The 17,871-nt window shown below is 45.8% G+C and overlaps 2 protein-coding genes across 2 annotated transcripts in view; one reads left to right on the plus strand and one right to left on the minus strand.

The window, feature by feature from the left end:
- Positions 1-17,871, plus strand: part of LOC131266568 (uncharacterized) — a 127,894-nt gene that overhangs the window by 21,969 nt on the left and 88,054 nt on the right. The window lies entirely within an intron of this gene.
- LOC131259884 (uncharacterized) lies at positions 1,546-8,374 on the minus strand. The gene is made up of 3 exons (XM_058261492.1): positions 7,849-8,374; positions 5,211-6,302; positions 1,546-2,839 (listed from the first exon to the last, which is right to left on the minus strand). Exons 1-3 carry the CDS (start codon positions 8,372-8,374, stop codon positions 1,746-1,748), a joined length of 2,712 nt encoding a protein of 903 aa, XP_058117475.1. The 3' UTR covers positions 1,546-1,745.

Below are 17,871 nucleotides of genomic sequence, written 5' to 3' on the forward strand. Positions count from 1 at the left end.
AAAGGTGGGTGAAAAGTTCTCCCGAGTTTCATTTTTACAGCAAATAAACATCGGCAACAATGGTACAGAAACTTTACCCACCCAGACACAAACAAACACCCGGTGAAAGAAAGTGCAGTTGTTGCAGTACGTCAGCAGGTGAGGAATTATCTGCACGTGTCCTTGCATGGTGCGGACTCGAGTTTTCCCGCTTGCGTCTACAGAAAAACACTTTTTAATTCTTTAGTTGCGGGGGGGATTTTCCCTCACAACTGGCAATAATTTTAAACTACCCCCGATCCTAACAACCGGGAATGGGGGAAAGTTTTCCCCACGTCAGTGAAGGCATGAATTTTACATTTCACTACTAAAAGTACTTTGGCAGTCAAGAAGTCTAAAGGGAACGCTCGCTTTCCACTCGCCAGCAATGCTGTCATTTCGTGTCGTCGCGTGGTTGAAACATAATAATTCTTTTCACATTTCTCCTCTCCCCCCACCCGTTTCCGTGAAGAATTGTAAAAGTCACTGAATGTCGTCTGGCGGTCGTTTACGAAAGGTTGGTGGAGCATCCCATAACGACCTGCGAGGACGGAAAATCTAACCAGCGACAGCGAAACCTATGCGTGTGTGTTTTCATTTAATTCTTCACCGTGGGGAGGAAGAAATAAATTGTGCAGTCGCTTCGTTTCGCTTCGGTTCGAGTTTTTCTTTTCGGACGCGGTGTGTGTGTGTGTGTGTGTTCCGGGGGCCTTCTGCCACGGCAAGCGGCACGGTTTGATAATGATGGCTGTACGGGTTGTACGCACCATGCGAAAGAACGTAGCATTTTCACTTCCAACGTGGAGCGTAGAACTCCCACGCAGAATGAGCCCGCTGAGAGTCACAAATTCCGGTCCGGCATTTTTTTTTCCCCCCAACCAGAGGCTGTTGCTCGATGAAATTTCCACGTGCAGCACAAAAAGGGGATGATGAAAAATAAAAACCGCACCACACCGTGGCCAGATTTGGGAAAATGAAACCTCGCAAGAGCCCCGTTTAGACAAAAACCAGTTCAAAGGACATTCCCATTTTTGAGCGGGGAAGGGGAGGAGAAGGGAGGGGGGAAGTAGAAATTTATTTACATTTATTTTATTTCCAGCGAGCGTCGAAGCACTTCAGGTCCCGGGCAGAAGTACATAAATCATGATCAACCGAGGAAGCAAGAAAATCGAAACAAAAAAAAAACTAATCCCCACCAAATCCTTTCGCTTTCCACCTTTTTCCCCAGCTCCAGTTTGCCATTTTCTTTACCACCACGTGGGCGTAGGCCTCCATTGCCCAGGTGATTAATAATGTTGACACAGCAATTCGAACTGATTTGCGCTGATGGAATCGTCGGATTCGGTTCCGAAATGGTGACGCCTTGCAAAGGTCTACGTTCTTTCGGCGTGCCATAAAGTCATCGGCACAAAAATGACTTACCATTTCTCACCAAAAACAACGCAACAAAAGACGGGCCTCCTCCACCTCCAGGGCGACCTTCCGGAAACGGAACCGAGGCGCCCGGATGACGAACGAACGCACCGGTGTCGTAAAAATTAACCATCTTTATTTCCGAAGCGTATCTTCATTAAAGTCAACGACGGTTGAAATCCAAGAAGGCGCGAGCGACGCGGCCTCCTGTCGTATGTATACCTAACCTTGGCGGAACTTGCTATATTTACAAATACTGATACGGAACGTGCCGTTTCCGGGGTGGTTCTCTCCTGACGGTGGGTTCTCCTCGTTTAGACGAAGCTGGAAGTCATCATCACCATCGCCATCATGCTCGCACTCAGCAGCATCGCTACACCGACGCTACTTCCGAGCGGGGGAGCTGTTCCGGTTGCGCCGAGGATGCCAGCCGCCGCCAGCCGACTTGAGGCCGGTGTGGTACCCTCGTACTGGTAGTTGAGCGCGTTGTCGGCGAACGGTTCTCCGTTGGCACCCGCGTACAGGTACTTCTCGTCGCTGTTGAACAGGTTGTCCGGCGTGTAGACGTAGCTGAGGGCGCCCGTTTTGGCGCGCAGCACGCGGAAGTTCACCTCGGCCGGGTTGAGCCGGCCGGCGACGAAGCTGTGCAGCCGGTTGACCACCACGTACAGGTAGCCCTCGTGGTCGATGCCCATGCTGTCGACCCACTGGATGTAGGTCGGGTCCTTCGCCACGATCTGCTGGTTCTTCGCCGTGAACGGCTTGTACGTGTCCCACTTGGCGATGGCGTTCTCCCCGAGCAGCCCGAAGTACAGCACGCCCTGGTTGTCCATGAACATGCCGTCCGTCTGGGACAGCTTCTGGCCGTAGTCGACGACCGCCTCGAGCACCTGCTGCGGGGTCGCGCGTGCATTGAACTCCGGGTCGCGCAACAGCGACGCCGGCAGGGAGTAGACGTGGTAGCTCGACAGCGGACTGTAGTACACGTTCCGCTCGTAGTTCTGACTGTTCAGCAGCGTATCGGAGTGGACCCCGTTGGCGCGGTCCTCGTCGACGTTGGGGTTGTAGTACGGCCCGAGGGCGATGCTGTCGATGTGGATGGAGTAGTTCAGCTCGGTACCGTTGATGGCGAAACGGACCGCGTTCCGAGCGGCACGCATCGAGTTGTTCTCGCGCACCTTCCACGACTTCAGCAGGCGCCGGGAGAACACCACGATGCCCGGATCGGCGCCACTGTTGTCGGTGATGTAGGCGAAGCCTCCGAACGCGTCGTCCACGACGACCTTGTTGAGATAGTTGTTGCCAGCCGGGACGACCGACTCGGGGAATTGGTAGCGCAGTATGACCGCTCCGTTACGTTTCAGGTCCAGGAGTAGGATTTTGGGTGGGCAAACCACGTGGTCCGTGCCTTTGTAGGGATGAGAAGGAAATAACAATAGAGAGTGGATTTTTGGCAAAGATATTCTGTGCATAGTAAGGGGGAATCGAAACGAAGAATGGATCAAATACACTAGCATGTTTTAAGCTGAATTTTGCAATTTGAAAAAACATCAACCAATCGAATGTGTTCATTGTCGTTTCTAATACTTCTCATTTGAATTTAACGACTTAACATTAAAAATTGTTGATATGAAATATGGCAATTCAAAAGGCATTCATCAAGTACCAAAATATAATTTTTAACAGAATACAGAAGTAAAATGGATTCCTAATCCTTGCATTCTGGTTGTTAATACAAGACTTGAAACTGCTTCGTCTGGTGATTGTATTAATAGGCTTGATAAAGAGTAACATGTTTTGGAAGCACATTTTAGTAAATTTCATGAAATGTTTCTCCTTGTTGTGCACTTATACATCAATATAGTGGACTCAAAAATGATCAAATCATCATAAATAGACTTAAATAATAATTTCTCCTCTCGCGGAGTGTTCTCTCCTAGATTTAAAAAAACACGAGGAAAAGATAATTGTGCTCTTAAAAATTATCGTTTTAGTAAAATTTAAATAGTTTTAAAATTGTTTTAATGTTATTTTGGTAATAGAAGCAATGTTCCAGAATCGATCTGGAAAAACATACGGTATCTTTTTGCGATTGATAGCAGTTCTGTTCATAGTTCTGTTGATTAGAATCAGAGCTTCAAGCTGCATATAAAAATCTCGGTTATTATGCAGATTTACTCGTATTTACTGCATCAGTTTGTAAACAATCGAAAATGAATTTTTATCATTTAAAAAAAGATATTGATGAACAAAAGTATTGTTTCCATGAATTTCATTTATTTCCGGTCAAATTACAAAAAACTTGTTAACTTTTCACTGATCCAAATTTGGTAATTTGAGAAAGGGTGCAATTTACCCCACTGTTTTGGTGCGTATTGCCCCTTTGTTGTGGTGAGCCCCAGCACAAGTGCGTTTTGCTTCAACCAAATACAGGCCTATCGAAAATTGAGCTTAAGAGAAATTGAAACATTTAGTTTTTAACAAAAAAGGCAGAAATTCCTCAACAGGTTACTAGTTTGAACCTTAACCTCTACAGGTGCCTTGCAACGAATATGAAGCAGCTTACTTTGGAGCAAATGTACAACACTAATTGAGTTTACAATGACAATTCAATTAAACTTTAAAGCTAATGAAATTTGTTAACTCTTTCGTTACTAGAAATAAACCATCTTTGATGAATATTTCCTTGTGTTCAAAGATTATTTTTTGTGTTCAAAGATTATTTATAGAGGTGTGTGTGTGTGTGTGTGTTCCGGGGGCCTTCTGCCACGGCAAGCGGCACGGTTTGATAATGATGGCTGTACGGGTTGTACGCACCATGCGAAAGAACGTAGCATTTTCACTTCCAACGTGGAGCGTAGAACTCCCACGCAGAATGAGCCCGCTGAGAGTCACAAATTCCGGTCCGGCATTTTTTTTTCCCCCCAACCAGAGGCTGTTGCTCGATGAAATTTCCACGTGCAGCACAAAAAGGGGATGATGAAAAATAAAAACCGCACCACACCGTGGCCAGATTTGGGAAAATGAAACCTCGCAAGAGCCCCGTTTAGACAAAAACCAGTTCAAAGGACATTCCCATTTTTGAGCGGGGAAGGGGAGGAGAAGGGAGGGGGGAAGTAGAAATTTATTTACATTTATTTTATTTCCAGCGAGCGTCGAAGCACTTCAGGTCCCGGGCAGAAGTACATAAATCATGATCAACCGAGGAAGCAAGAAAATCGAAACAAAAAAAAAACTAATCCCCACCAAATCCTTTCGCTTTCCACCTTTTTCCCCAGCTCCAGTTTGCCATTTTCTTTACCACCACGTGGGCGTAGGCCTCCATTGCCCAGGTGATTAATAATGTTGACACAGCAATTCGAACTGATTTGCGCTGATGGAATCGTCGGATTCGGTTCCGAAATGGTGACGCCTTGCAAAGGTCTACGTTCTTTCGGCGTGCCATAAAGTCATCGGCACAAAAATGACTTACCATTTCTCACCAAAAACAACGCAACAAAAGACGGGCCTCCTCCACCTCCAGGGCGACCTTCCGGAAACGGAACCGAGGCGCCCGGATGACGAACGAACGCACCGGTGTCGTAAAAATTAACCATCTTTATTTCCGAAGCGTATCTTCATTAAAGTCAACGACGGTTGAAATCCAAGAAGGCGCGAGCGACGCGGCCTCCTGTCGTATGTATACCTAACCTTGGCGGAACTTGCTATATTTACAAATACTGATACGGAACGTGCCGTTTCCGGGGTGGTTCTCTCCTGACGGTGGGTTCTCCTCGTTTAGACGAAGCTGGAAGTCATCATCACCATCGCCATCATGCTCGCACTCAGCAGCATCGCTACACCGACGCTACTTCCGAGCGGGGGAGCTGTTCCGGTTGCGCCGAGGATGCCAGCCGCCGCCAGCCGACTTGAGGCCGGTGTGGTACCCTCGTACTGGTAGTTGAGCGCGTTGTCGGCGAACGGTTCTCCGTTGGCACCCGCGTACAGGTACTTCTCGTCGCTGTTGAACAGGTTGTCCGGCGTGTAGACGTAGCTGAGGGCGCCCGTTTTGGCGCGCAGCACGCGGAAGTTCACCTCGGCCGGGTTGAGCCGGCCGGCGACGAAGCTGTGCAGCCGGTTGACCACCACGTACAGGTAGCCCTCGTGGTCGATGCCCATGCTGTCGACCCACTGGATGTAGGTCGGGTCCTTCGCCACGATCTGCTGGTTCTTCGCCGTGAACGGCTTGTACGTGTCCCACTTGGCGATGGCGTTCTCCCCGAGCAGCCCGAAGTACAGCACGCCCTGGTTGTCCATGAACATGCCGTCCGTCTGGGACAGCTTCTGGCCGTAGTCGACGACCGCCTCGAGCACCTGCTGCGGGGTCGCGCGTGCATTGAACTCCGGGTCGCGCAACAGCGACGCCGGCAGGGAGTAGACGTGGTAGCTCGACAGCGGACTGTAGTACACGTTCCGCTCGTAGTTCTGACTGTTCAGCAGCGTATCGGAGTGGACCCCGTTGGCGCGGTCCTCGTCGACGTTGGGGTTGTAGTACGGCCCGAGGGCGATGCTGTCGATGTGGATGGAGTAGTTCAGCTCGGTACCGTTGATGGCGAAACGGACCGCGTTCCGAGCGGCACGCATCGAGTTGTTCTCGCGCACCTTCCACGACTTCAGCAGGCGCCGGGAGAACACCACGATGCCCGGATCGGCGCCACTGTTGTCGGTGATGTAGGCGAAGCCTCCGAACGCGTCGTCCACGACGACCTTGTTGAGATAGTTGTTGCCAGCCGGGACGACCGACTCGGGGAATTGGTAGCGCAGTATGACCGCTCCGTTACGTTTCAGGTCCAGGAGTAGGATTTTGGGTGGGCAAACCACGTGGTCCGTGCCTTTGTAGGGATGAGAAGGAAATAACAATAGAGAGTGGATTTTTGGCAAAGATATTCTGTGCATGGTAAGGGGGAATCGAAACGAAGAATGGATCAAATACACTAGCATGTTTTAAGCTGAATTTTGCAATTTGAAAAAACATCAACCAATCGAATGTGTTCATTGTCGTTTCTAATACTTCTCATTTGAATTTAACGACTTAACATTAAAAATTGTTGATATGAAATATGGCAATTCAAAAGGCATTCATCAAGTACCAAAATATAATTTTTAACAGAATACAGAAGTAAAATGGATTCCTAATCCTTGCATTCTGGTTGTTAATACAAGACTTGAAACTGCTTCGTCTGGTGATTGTATTAATAGGCTTGATAAAGAGTAACATGTTTTGGAAGCACATTTTAGTAAATTTCATGAAATGTTTCTCCTTGTTGTGCACTTATACATCAATATAGTGGACTCAAAAATGATCAAATCATCATAAATAGACTTAAATAATAATTTCTCCTCTCGCGGAGTGTTCTCTCCTAGATTTAAAAAAACACGAGGAAAAGATAATTGTGCTCTTAAAAATTATCGTTTTAGTAAAATTTAAATAGTTTTAAAATTGTTTTAATGTTATTTTGGTAATAGAAGCAATGTTCCAGAATCGATCTGGAAAAACATACGGTATCTTTTTGCGATTGATAGCAGTTCTGTTCATAGTTCTGTTGATTAGAATCAGAGCTTCAAGCTGCATATAAAAATCTCGGTTATTATGCAGATTTACTCGTATTTACTGCATCAGTTTGTAAACAATCGAAAATGAATTTTTATCATTTAAAAAAAGATATTGATGAACAAAAGTATTGTTTCCATGAATTTCATTTATTTCCGGTCAAATTACAAAAAACTTGTTAACTTTTCACTGATCCAAATTTGGTAATTTGAGAAAGGGTGCAATTTACCCCACTGTTTTGGTGCGTATTGCCCCTTTGTTGTGGTGAGCCCCAGCACAAGTGCGTTTTGCTTCAACCAAATACAGGCCTATCGAAAATTGAGCTTAAGAGAAATTGAAACATTTAGTTTTTAACAAAAAAGGCAGAAATTCCTCAACAGGTTACTAGTTTGAACCTTAACCTCTACAGGTGCCTTGCAACGAATATGAAGCAGCTTACTTTGGAGCAAATGTACAACACTAATTGAGTTTACAATGACAATTCAATTAAACTTTAAAGCTAATGAAATTTGTTAACTCTTTCGTTACTAGAAATAAACCATCTTTGATGAATATTTCCTTGTGTTCAAAGATTATTTTTCATTTTCTTTGACGCAACGAGCGTCTTCTGCCATCTGCCTGCTATTTAAGACTCACTAGACTTTTCCCTATAAGCACGTGAGTAGATAGTCTTCTCATTCGAGGATGGTACCAGATGGAGTTGCCGATTGGATTGCCTTCGTAAATGCTCGGCATTCCCAGACTTACAGATTTTCATTTAGCTTAAATAAATTAAGCCCAAATACCCAAGAGAAGTTCCTATATTTTGAAACCTCCTGTCCGCTCACCTCTGGTAAGAGTTTCCGTACGACCGGAATCGACAACCCACATGATGCCGTGCTTGTCCACGGCAACGCCCTGCACGAACTGCAGCGCCGAACAGTTGCCCCGCTCGTTCATGTCCCACGACGGGAAGGGCACGATCTCCGGATCGGTGCGTCCGTTGTTCTCCGGCCGCACGATGTAGCCCAGCGTGGCCGGAACACCCGGCAGCATGCGGGGAACGGTCAGATACAGCCGGTTGGCGTACGGCTTGCAGTCGGAGATGAGCACATTCTTCGGGATGTAGCGGCCACTGTAGAGGGCGTGCGCCCGTTCCGCCTCGCTGGGGAACGCAAAGTCGAGCACGTTCCACTCGTACACCACCCGGAACTGGCGCTCGCCCGGTGCGATCGGGCCGGCGGGTGTCGGCGGGCTGAGACCGTCCAGGGGGCGGGCCGTGGAGCTGGTCGAACCGAGCGGCTGCTGGGCACCGGTGCAGCCAATCGCGACGACCATCACCAGCACGACCGTCGGACGCATTCGGATCGCCATCGTCGAGGCCGTCGAGGTCACTTCTTAACGTGAGTTTAATCAATTAATTTGCCGTGAGCAATAAATTATCGTCCAACTTGTTTCGCCCTCCCCGCACCTCCACGCCGCCGCCACCCGTGCTCGTGACGAGGGTGACAACTTTTGGCCACTCACAAACACTGGTTCGGTGATGGTGTTCCACCGAAAAACAACGTCCGTCACGCGTCGCGACAACGTGCGCTTCTTCCAGCGAGCACTAGATCCACACTGACGTCGACTACTCGCTTTCCGACACACTCGACCGACACCAATTATCACTTCACTTCGGGGAGGATAAAATAGTACACAAAAACACGTAGTACACACACACACACACACACGAGCGCGCACGTTACTAGGGACCGCGAAGGGATACAGAAGAAGAAGGTGTTAATTTAATTTGCAATAATTACGCGATCTTTCCCGAGCAAACGTTTGCCAGAAGATGGTTGCTTCGGTCTTTGCTATGGTATTCCGTCAGCCTCTTGGACCTCTGTCTATCCGTTGGCGTGAAATCTGGCGCGATGCGGAAAATTCCGAGTCAGCTGATTGGACGCTCCGGTCAACGTAGTACTTCGTGTTCAACGCGACGGACGGAACATCGGGACTCCTGAAGGTGCTGTAAAAATGATGAACTTTTCCCACGAGTGCCGTGTTGCCGTGGACAAGGGTCCGAGGAGCCGGGCGAGAATCTTGAAAAATTAATTAATATGCTTCGAGCTTTCGTCCAACGGCAACCGCAAGGGACCAGATGGATTTTCCCGGATGCGCGATAAATATGATTCCTGGTTTTTCATCCCGGCGACCCGGGGATGCTTTCGCTGTGCCTTCCGTGTTCGTTCTGTCGGTTTCGTGTTTTTTTGCCATTATGTTTTTTTGTTTTGTTTTTAATTCTACTCCTTTTTCGCCCCCTCCCCCGAGCTGCCCACTTCCGCCAGGTTGTAACTCATTCGGTGTTTTATGACTTCCGCAATGGCCGGCGAGAGAGTCGTCCGCGTCCGGCACGCTTCCGTTTTATTTCCGTGTTCCGTTTTTGGGACGATGGAGGCCCTGGACACGGAGCATTGAGAGAACCCGCGTGGCTTGGGGAGCTTTGGTGCAAATAATTGCCATTTTTCATCGCAATTATGCTAATTTCAATTGCGGACCACTTTAGGCGCGCGTGTGTAACGTTACTCGCCCATCGCTGTAACCGAACCGAAGCCCATCCCTATGTACTTTCGGTTGGGTTCGTGTGAACTGGCTCGGATTAATTACAGCCTCACGGGCTGTGTGTAAGCCTCACCCGCTTTCTTTTTCGCCATTTGGGACCATGCGCTTGAAAATGCGATCAATTGCGAATGTCAAGTGTTCATGTCAAGTAGTTAAATGGAACCGAAAAACGAAAATTTCTCCGAACGCACCATCCATCGGGCGCATCACCGTGCAACGTGGGTGTAATCTATGATTCCTTGTTTTTGTTTTCTTCGTGCGCCATCGCTGAACTGTGCACTCTCCTGTCGATGCAGCTAGGCGCATAAATTTGAATAATTTAATTACACCATTATTTGCATTCGGTGCACCGGTTCTCGGGCGTTTTATCGGAGCGATAGGTTATTTAAGGGTTGTAACATTGTTGGAGTGCTTCAACCGCCGGAGATGGGTAAGGTATGCTCGTGTCCGTTGGTATTTGCTCCGCGACCTATCATTACGTCCATTCTAGGAACTTTTAAGTGAGAATTAATTAATTTCTGTTAAATTATTCGCAATTAAATTTCCTGTAGAGCGTTAATTACCTCATTCCATGAAGGTACGTTATTTTAAAACAGTAAACATGAAAATTCAGCGTATATGACCATTATGTTGCGGTAAATGTATAGTTTCATTTCGCCAATTCTTCTTAAAACTTCTTTTAATCTGAAGAACTTTGCAACTATGCTACAACTTTTCTATTTTTGGAGATTATTCAAATCTGTGTATCTGTGTTTAGTATATTTGTTGACTATATTTAGGTGTTTTTGGGTTTTTTATGACTCTTTCCATACTTCCGCTAGCTCTTAATTTTGTAATTTTAATTTAATAGAAAGTGTGCGCTATAAATTATATACATTCAAAGATATTTTAAAAATAAAATCATAGTTTTGCTATCACAAATTACTTTATAAATAGACCTCAAAGATTGAAAATAATTCCTATAATAATGGAACAAAACAGTCCGAAAACAAGCTATGGACAATTAAAAAATTCACAACTTCAAGGATAACTCCTGGCATCATTTGTGGTCTTTAAAATATGAAACTTGTTTTCATAGATGGCTAAGTATATTGGCTTCCTGGCGGTTTCTTTTTTATTAATTTACATTTAAAATTTTTTTTATTTTATTTTTTTTTACATTGAAAAATTAAAGTTAAAAAAAATTCCAATTCGATTCGATCTGTTTTGATTTACACCAAGCTAGCGGAAAGATAACGAGGTGCATCAAAAAATTAAAAACCCTAAAATATAGTCAAGAAGTATACTAAATAGTAACAATTTACTGATTAGTAACACCATACAGAATAGAGAAGTTATCCGTCGAAGAAGACGAACGACAAGGTCATTACCATTGAGTGAACAAAACACTTAGCATCCGATATCTACGATATACGTTGATTGTTTTACACTTCGTCAAACCTAATGAAAGTTCAATAATATGCTCAGTTATTCGTTTTTACCTTAAATTCTGTATTTTGTCTGAACTCCTGAAACAATGAAAACATAAATCTGCTCTTAAAACTAGTTGAAAATAAGTTTATCAAGTATTCAACAGCGCGTGAATGTAAAGGGAAGGTACGCGACTGTTGTTTGCTCCTTTTTTCCCTACGTTTCTATTTTTGTACACGGTCCGTTTGAAATTGGCGTTAGCATAATACGCCAAGCACGAACTTTGCCGGCGCAAAACAAACCTGCTGACGTGCGATCGGTCGAGCGGACAGTATCGATTCGCTGTCGAGGCGAGAAACTTTCGATTAGCGCTTGCCGATTGTGAATTGAAACCGAATGGAGTTGCCGGGGACGGTACGAGGAGGACGAGTAATCTATCCATCCAAGTGACCAGGCGCAAACCCTAATCGACGTCCTGCAGGATGGTCGAGTCGAAGGATGAATTAATTTGCAGACGTGCCGAGCGGGTCCATCCCACGCACGAACAATTACAGCACCGATCGGTTCGGGCGATAAACATATCGATAGCAAATTTATCATAATTGTAATATGATTGATTTCCTGGAGGACCACCTCTCATCCCTCCCCCTCCTAAAGCCCTTGACTTTCTCCCTATCCGGGAGGGAGCTGTTGAACAATGGAGCTTGAGATAAATTAAATCACGGCCCACTTGATTGGATTGTTGCACATCAAACCGGCCGGGAGCCAATTAGGAGGAACACATTTCCCGAGCTCGGGTTCCGTTTTGCGTCGTCAAAGTGCGTCTTTGATATGCAATCCGCTGCTAATAACACATTATTAATAACGCCTAGCGTCACATCGAATGCTTGGTGGGGGTACTTGAGGGGGTGGCTTCGAGGGGGGGAGGTCAATTATTTGCTTAAGTTTCATGTCAATCTTCGAGTCAGTTCGTTAATTTGCAGCAGCCCGAACTGCAATCATGGACCCGTTGCACTGAACTGCGGTCGGGTGTCACGCCGTTGGTGATTTGTCTCCCCCTCCACCACCACCCCATTTTCCCATCTTCAACCCTCTCTCAGATCGAAAACTTCGTGTACGTTTAGTGAAGGCGAGTAAATAATCGTGATCAGCTCCGGCGAAATGTAAGCTACAGCGTCAAGCTGGAGCGCCTGATTGATTGATCTCATCTCGTAATCATTAGGCATCACCCCCTCCCCCTCCTCTCGCTGGTGTGTGAGTGCTCGCGAACAATTAATTCACACTTCGATTACAGACAATCGAAGCGGATTCCCACCGGACGAGATCGATCGATCGGGAATTAATTCTAGGGCTTCCAGTTGCCGACTCGCGGATAATCGTGGGAACTTCGAGAGTTCGCTGGTTCGAATGCAAATCCAGTGACTCACGATCACGTGTGCGACGGTGAGTGAGTTCCTTCCTTGTGTCACAAAGGGGTTTCTTTTTTTTCGGGCCAACGGATGTCTGAATGCGCACGAATTTAGTTTTTGTTTGCCTATTTTTATGTGTCCACGGTTTTGCTGCTCGAAGAAATTGGTTGCTTCAATGTCGCACCACCGGCGAGGCATCTCCATGGTTCGGTAAACTTTCGAGCCGGCACCGTGGAGCTGCACAGGAAGTTGGTCAGAAAAGCAGCGCCGGTTCGTTTGTCAAAGGCCGCAACTGTTTAGGAGAGAGGGTCGTTCGTCGGAGGTCGACGTTAGCTCGCATATCAACCAAGTAACCCCACCGAAGAAGTCACACTTTTCACCTCGTAAACTTCTCTTCGGCTTCTTGCTGCCCCCTGCGCAAGCCGCCCTGCGTATGCACAAGCACGCACGCACGCGTAGCATTAGATCTTCTCCGCTTTTTTTTCATTTCGAACTCTCGTTTTCACTAGCCTTTGAAGCTCTCCCTAGACCACGGAGGTTATGTTGGCCTTCCGTCCAACCGGGGGTGTATCACTTTTTGCCGTCACCTTCGTCGCCGAGTTCCGGCCGGATGCGCTTTTGCCGTTTTTGCCTTAACTATTTTGACAGACGGCGCACTTAAGAGCACTTTGTTAACTTCCGAAAACAAAAACAACGAATCCACCCATCCAGGTCCGGTGTGACCTCGGCGGGCGTTCGACGTTACGTGACACGAATGTTTTGGTTTTTTTTCTTCTTTGACAAATTTTTCACTCTCCTTCCCCCCTGTCTACCTCGGATCGAAACTGCGGAACGTCGCTGTCGGAGACGAACTGTTGAATGTCACTGCGCGATCATCCGATCGTCAACTGAGCGCCGCCGCCGGATATCGAGGTGTAGATATACACTTAGCGCGCGCCGGACTGCGTCGTTGTTTGACGGGGCGCTGTCTTGCCGCAGGTTTCCTCCACTCTTTCGAATGATGATTCAATAGGAGCGTGTCTTCTGCAAACCGACGCCAAGGGATGATGGAGTGAGCATGAAACGGTGTCAGGGTGGTCACAGACAGACAAAAATTTGTTAAAAGAGGTGTGATTCTTCACACCAAACACACACCGATGGAGTGTTCTTCACCACCGCTGTTTATCATACAAGAGCAGAATTTATTTTTCCATCAAGCGAAACCCCTTACCGCCAGACATTCTAAACTGGAGAAAGACATTTAAAATAGCAACAGGTATCATATACTAATTTGCCAATGAACATTGATTAATAAACTTGTAGTGATAATTTTGTTCACGGTGTCATCTTGGTCACGAGCTCATGTGGTCGAAGTTGTTGCTAATAAAGTTGCTAATATTGTTAAAAAGAATTTGAAGAAAAATTAGTACAAAGCAATAAAAAGTATTTAATTGACTTTTTATTATATCCTAATATATGGATTTTTTAACCCCTTCACAGTCACGATGTTTTTTGTGATTTAGATCAATACTGTGTTAAATGTTGTTCAATTTCTTCGATTAGTATCGCATAAATGAGTTAAAATGTACAAACATTAAATGACGTGTTTTTGAAGCAGGTGCACATAGAATCAACGTCGCACAACGAAGATAGAAACAAAACAGACGACAAAAACTGTGGCAAAACTGTGAAGGGGTTAACAAGTGTGAGTTTTTAAATGAAAATGAAAAACAAAAATAATTAAATTCCTTAAACCTAAATAATGGATTATTAAATCAAAACTAAACAAATTGGGCATCACAAATCAGTGAACTATTAGAAAGGATAAAACTTATTAATTGTCTATCAATACTAGGCTATTACAATTTTAGTGGGAAAGTAAAAGTCATCAGGATGTAGTAAAATTGGAAAGAGTGATATTTTTTTTTTTTTTATGTGGCACGACATCCCCTAGTGGGACAAGGCCTCTCTCCGAAGAGAGTTTGTGTGACCGAAAGACGGTATATTATAGATCGGTGGTCAGCCGTTCGTAATACCGGAGGGAGCCAGACTCGAGATTCGCTCCCACACCTGTGGTGTGGTGTTTCCTCGCGCTACCGCTGCGCCATGGGCACCCCCAAGAAGAGTGATATTAAATATATGAAAAGATGCATTTTTGTAAATTAAAAAAAAGAAAAAAGTTTGACCATCCAGCTTTACACAACATTAAATTTGACGTTCTTGCAAAAATCAAAATTAGTGCACGGGATAATTGTTGTCTTTAATAAAACAATTAAGTTTTGCGAAAACATATTTTCTATCGAGTAAATTTTGAACACACGTGAAAATAATTTAGTACTAGATCGAAAAAAGCGAGTTAATCTCTTATAACCACCAATTTTCAATAAATTTAAATAATTTTTTTATAGCTTCAATGAATAAATTTTTGTTTCGTCATACCTAAACCATTTGGTGAAGATTACTGACAGATTACTCCACCTCATTCAACCAACGGCGATCTTCCGTCCCACGTTTGGAGGGTTCAAGATGAAGAATGTTTCGTTCGTGCCTGAATCGTGTCCATCGACACCTCTACCAGCGCTAACAAAGTGATCGTTCGGCCATCATCATCATCATCAAACGAGCCTCCCGCATACATGGCGCTGGAACAATCCGGTCGATTGACATATAGCCGAATTTATGCTCTTTTTTATGTCACTGCCATTGTTGGACCCGGTTCCTGCTCACTTTATCAAACTCAATTTCCGTCAATTGCTCTCCAGAGTCAGCACAAATTCGGGCGGAAGGAAGCGGCTCGCCGGTTTGCGTTGTAACTTGTCTATGTTTTGTTACGCTTTTACGATATGTCTGTGTGTGCCAGTGTATCATTATCGTCAGCGTTTTTTTTTTTCGTGCCGGCCATTAGCTACCGTTGTCCATAAAAGTTGTTCGTTTTTCTACGTGGGTAGGTTTTACTGGAACAAATGAGCCTCCTATTGCGCGGGGAGGTTTTGCAATTTAGTTGCAAATTTTCAAACAAACTTCTGCCATTGCTGTGCCGAATGCAAGATACGCGTTTTCACACACACACACCTGAGCTTGTGACTCACCCGGGAGAGAACATTTCTATCAATTAATCATGGATCCTGGAAGGCGGACGGAAGCGGTGGTTATATAAGTCACTGCCGCTCGAATCTTCTCACGGCCTTCGGGAGCGGGGGTGGTGAGGGGAAAGGGGCTCGCAAAAAAGTGGTTGCCAATAATAATAAACTGAGCCGGGCGAGCGGGGCGGATCTCTGGGTGGATCGTGCAGGTTGAACAGTTTTTCTACATGACATGAATACTAAATCAGTGTAACTAATTGCCGACCGGGCGGGATGCAAACCCCCCTCTCCTTCCGGGCGTGGGGGGGGGGGGGGGGTTAGGGAACCATCGCGTCGTATTGTAATTATAAACTACATTAGCTCCTTTTAGTGTTGGCAGCGGTGACGCCAAGTGGAGTATCATATTTGTTTACTAACACCGAGCGGATAGGGAGGTCCATGACTCAATTCTATCGACTGTCGTGCGCTCGTTCTGAGTTCAAGTGCGATCGATTGACACACACACACACACACACACACGCACTGCGAGTAGAAGGAGAGCAGTAGAATGGTGTCGTAAATCCGTCCTCGGATGGGTGGAAGTGGTCGCACGCGCAGGGACGAATACTGATCGAGACGAGCGACCGTATCGCCGTTCCATCGCCAGCTTTGGCAGGATAAGCGCAAATGGTATGGGTCTCAGTAATTACAGCCCGGGGAGTTGGGCATCATCACCCCTCAGCTCCCTTCTGCCCGACCGTCAACCGTCTTCCGGAATCGATTTCGCGCTTCTTACCACGGTTCCAGGGCCAGAGAACCATCGCTGTTGTCGGCCCTAGGTGTTGCTATTGCGCACTTTCGGTCGACTTTCAACTCCGGAGAGTCAGCCGAGGTTGTTGTTGGAGCTGATTTGAATTTATTTTCCATCAACGTCCATCCGATGACTGACCGCACTGCAGGTGGCTTCGCTTCCTTGTTTCACTTTGTAATGGGTTTCATTTGATGGGCCAGCGAGTCGATCGTCAGCATGGGACCGCAACGGTGGCTATTGAGAAGTCGTTTTAACGCTTTAACAACCCCCCACGCGTTTTTCCAGCCACGATGGGCGTTCTCGGAAGCTCGCCCTTTCCCCGGGTTTCATTCTCACCGCAACTAGCGAACAAAAAATCAGAACATGAGAGATAACATCTCCAAACGATTCGTTCTTTTTTCGTTTCGACAGTTGTGTAATTCACCAATAAAACAAAATTCGCACCCTTAATGCACCCAACGGTGCAGGATTAACGGTCATACTTTAATAAACGTTCGATAATTGACACCTTCGAGCGCTCGTGGGGAGCCTTTTTTCTCCCCCCACATTTTCCAGCCACCTTTGGCGGGGACATTTATTTTCCGCTGGACGCTCGTTCAACGGGATGGAATCGATGCATCGAGAGGGTTCGTTATCAAAGGGCAGCGAAGCGTCACATCGTTGACACTCAGAACGCGATTATAGTTTACGGTTCAGTTGGCGCATTGACGATCGAAATTGCGAGTGTTGGTGAGGGTGTTTTCCTTCCATTTTGATTGTTATTTGTCAAATCATTCAACGATAAACCCTTTCCTAAGAAAAGTTTCATTGTTGCATAAAATTGTGATTTGAAACTATTTTTTAGATTTTTCAAAAGTCGATTCCAAACTAGAAAGCTCAAATGACTTGAACTGTAAGGTATTATCGCTGCATGGATGCGCCTGGTTGTTGATCTCATTCTTCTTCTTCTTCTTTTTGGCGTAACGACCTCTTGGTCATGCCTGCCCGTTAAGGGCTTACGAGACTTGTTTCCCTGTTGTACGTGGATAGTCAGTCCTCTCGTACAGGGGAGGGTCCGGTCTCGGTTGGGATTCGAACCCACGCCGTCAAGGTGGTGAGCCCCGGCGCTCATGGGCCGATGTTCTAACCGGCGCTACCGCTCGGCTGTCGCGGACCCCCCGGAGTTGATCTCATTAGACTAATTAATTACTTAAAAACTAAACCCATACTGTCCAAGAGATTTATTTGTAAATTTAAAATTTGATTAGAGTTCCATAAATAATTCCCTCATACATGGGCAAGATTATGAGAAACAAAGGAAAACATCCTGGAAATACATGTTTGAATTCGTCTGTTTCTTTGAGCTCAGCAAGAATTAATTCTCTGTAAATGAGCAGCTAGTTGAACTCTACCGATTTCGACATGTTTTAGCTATTGGCTTTTTAAAAGTTCTAGGTTATTTAATACAATTTGTCATTTCGGGCTGTTACAGAAATAAAACTATTAGAATATCCATTTCACTTCACATTCTTGATTTCACTTGCCTTTTTTTTAAAATTTTCGAAGACGTTTGCGTTTCTTTTCTTACGAGGATTTGTGATTCGTTTTAAATTGAAA

This window comes from Anopheles coustani, chromosome 3, assembly GCF_943734705.1.
Source record: "Anopheles coustani chromosome 3, idAnoCousDA_361_x.2, whole genome shotgun sequence".
NCBI lineage: Eukaryota > Metazoa > Arthropoda > Insecta > Diptera > Culicidae > Anopheles > Anopheles coustani.

Coding starts and splice junctions, on each gene's coding strand:
- LOC131259884 (XM_058261492.1), bottom strand. CDS start 8,374: ATGGCGATCCGAATGCGTCCGACGGTCGTGCTGGTGATGGTCGTCGCG. Junction 6,303..7,848: donor TACGGAAACTCTTACCAGAG/GTGAGCGGACAG, acceptor ATCCCTACAAAG/GCACGGACCACGTGGTTTGC. Junction 2,840..5,210: donor GATGACTTCCAGCTTCGTCT/AAACGAGGAGAA, acceptor ATCCCTACAAAG/GCACGGACCACGTGGTTTGC.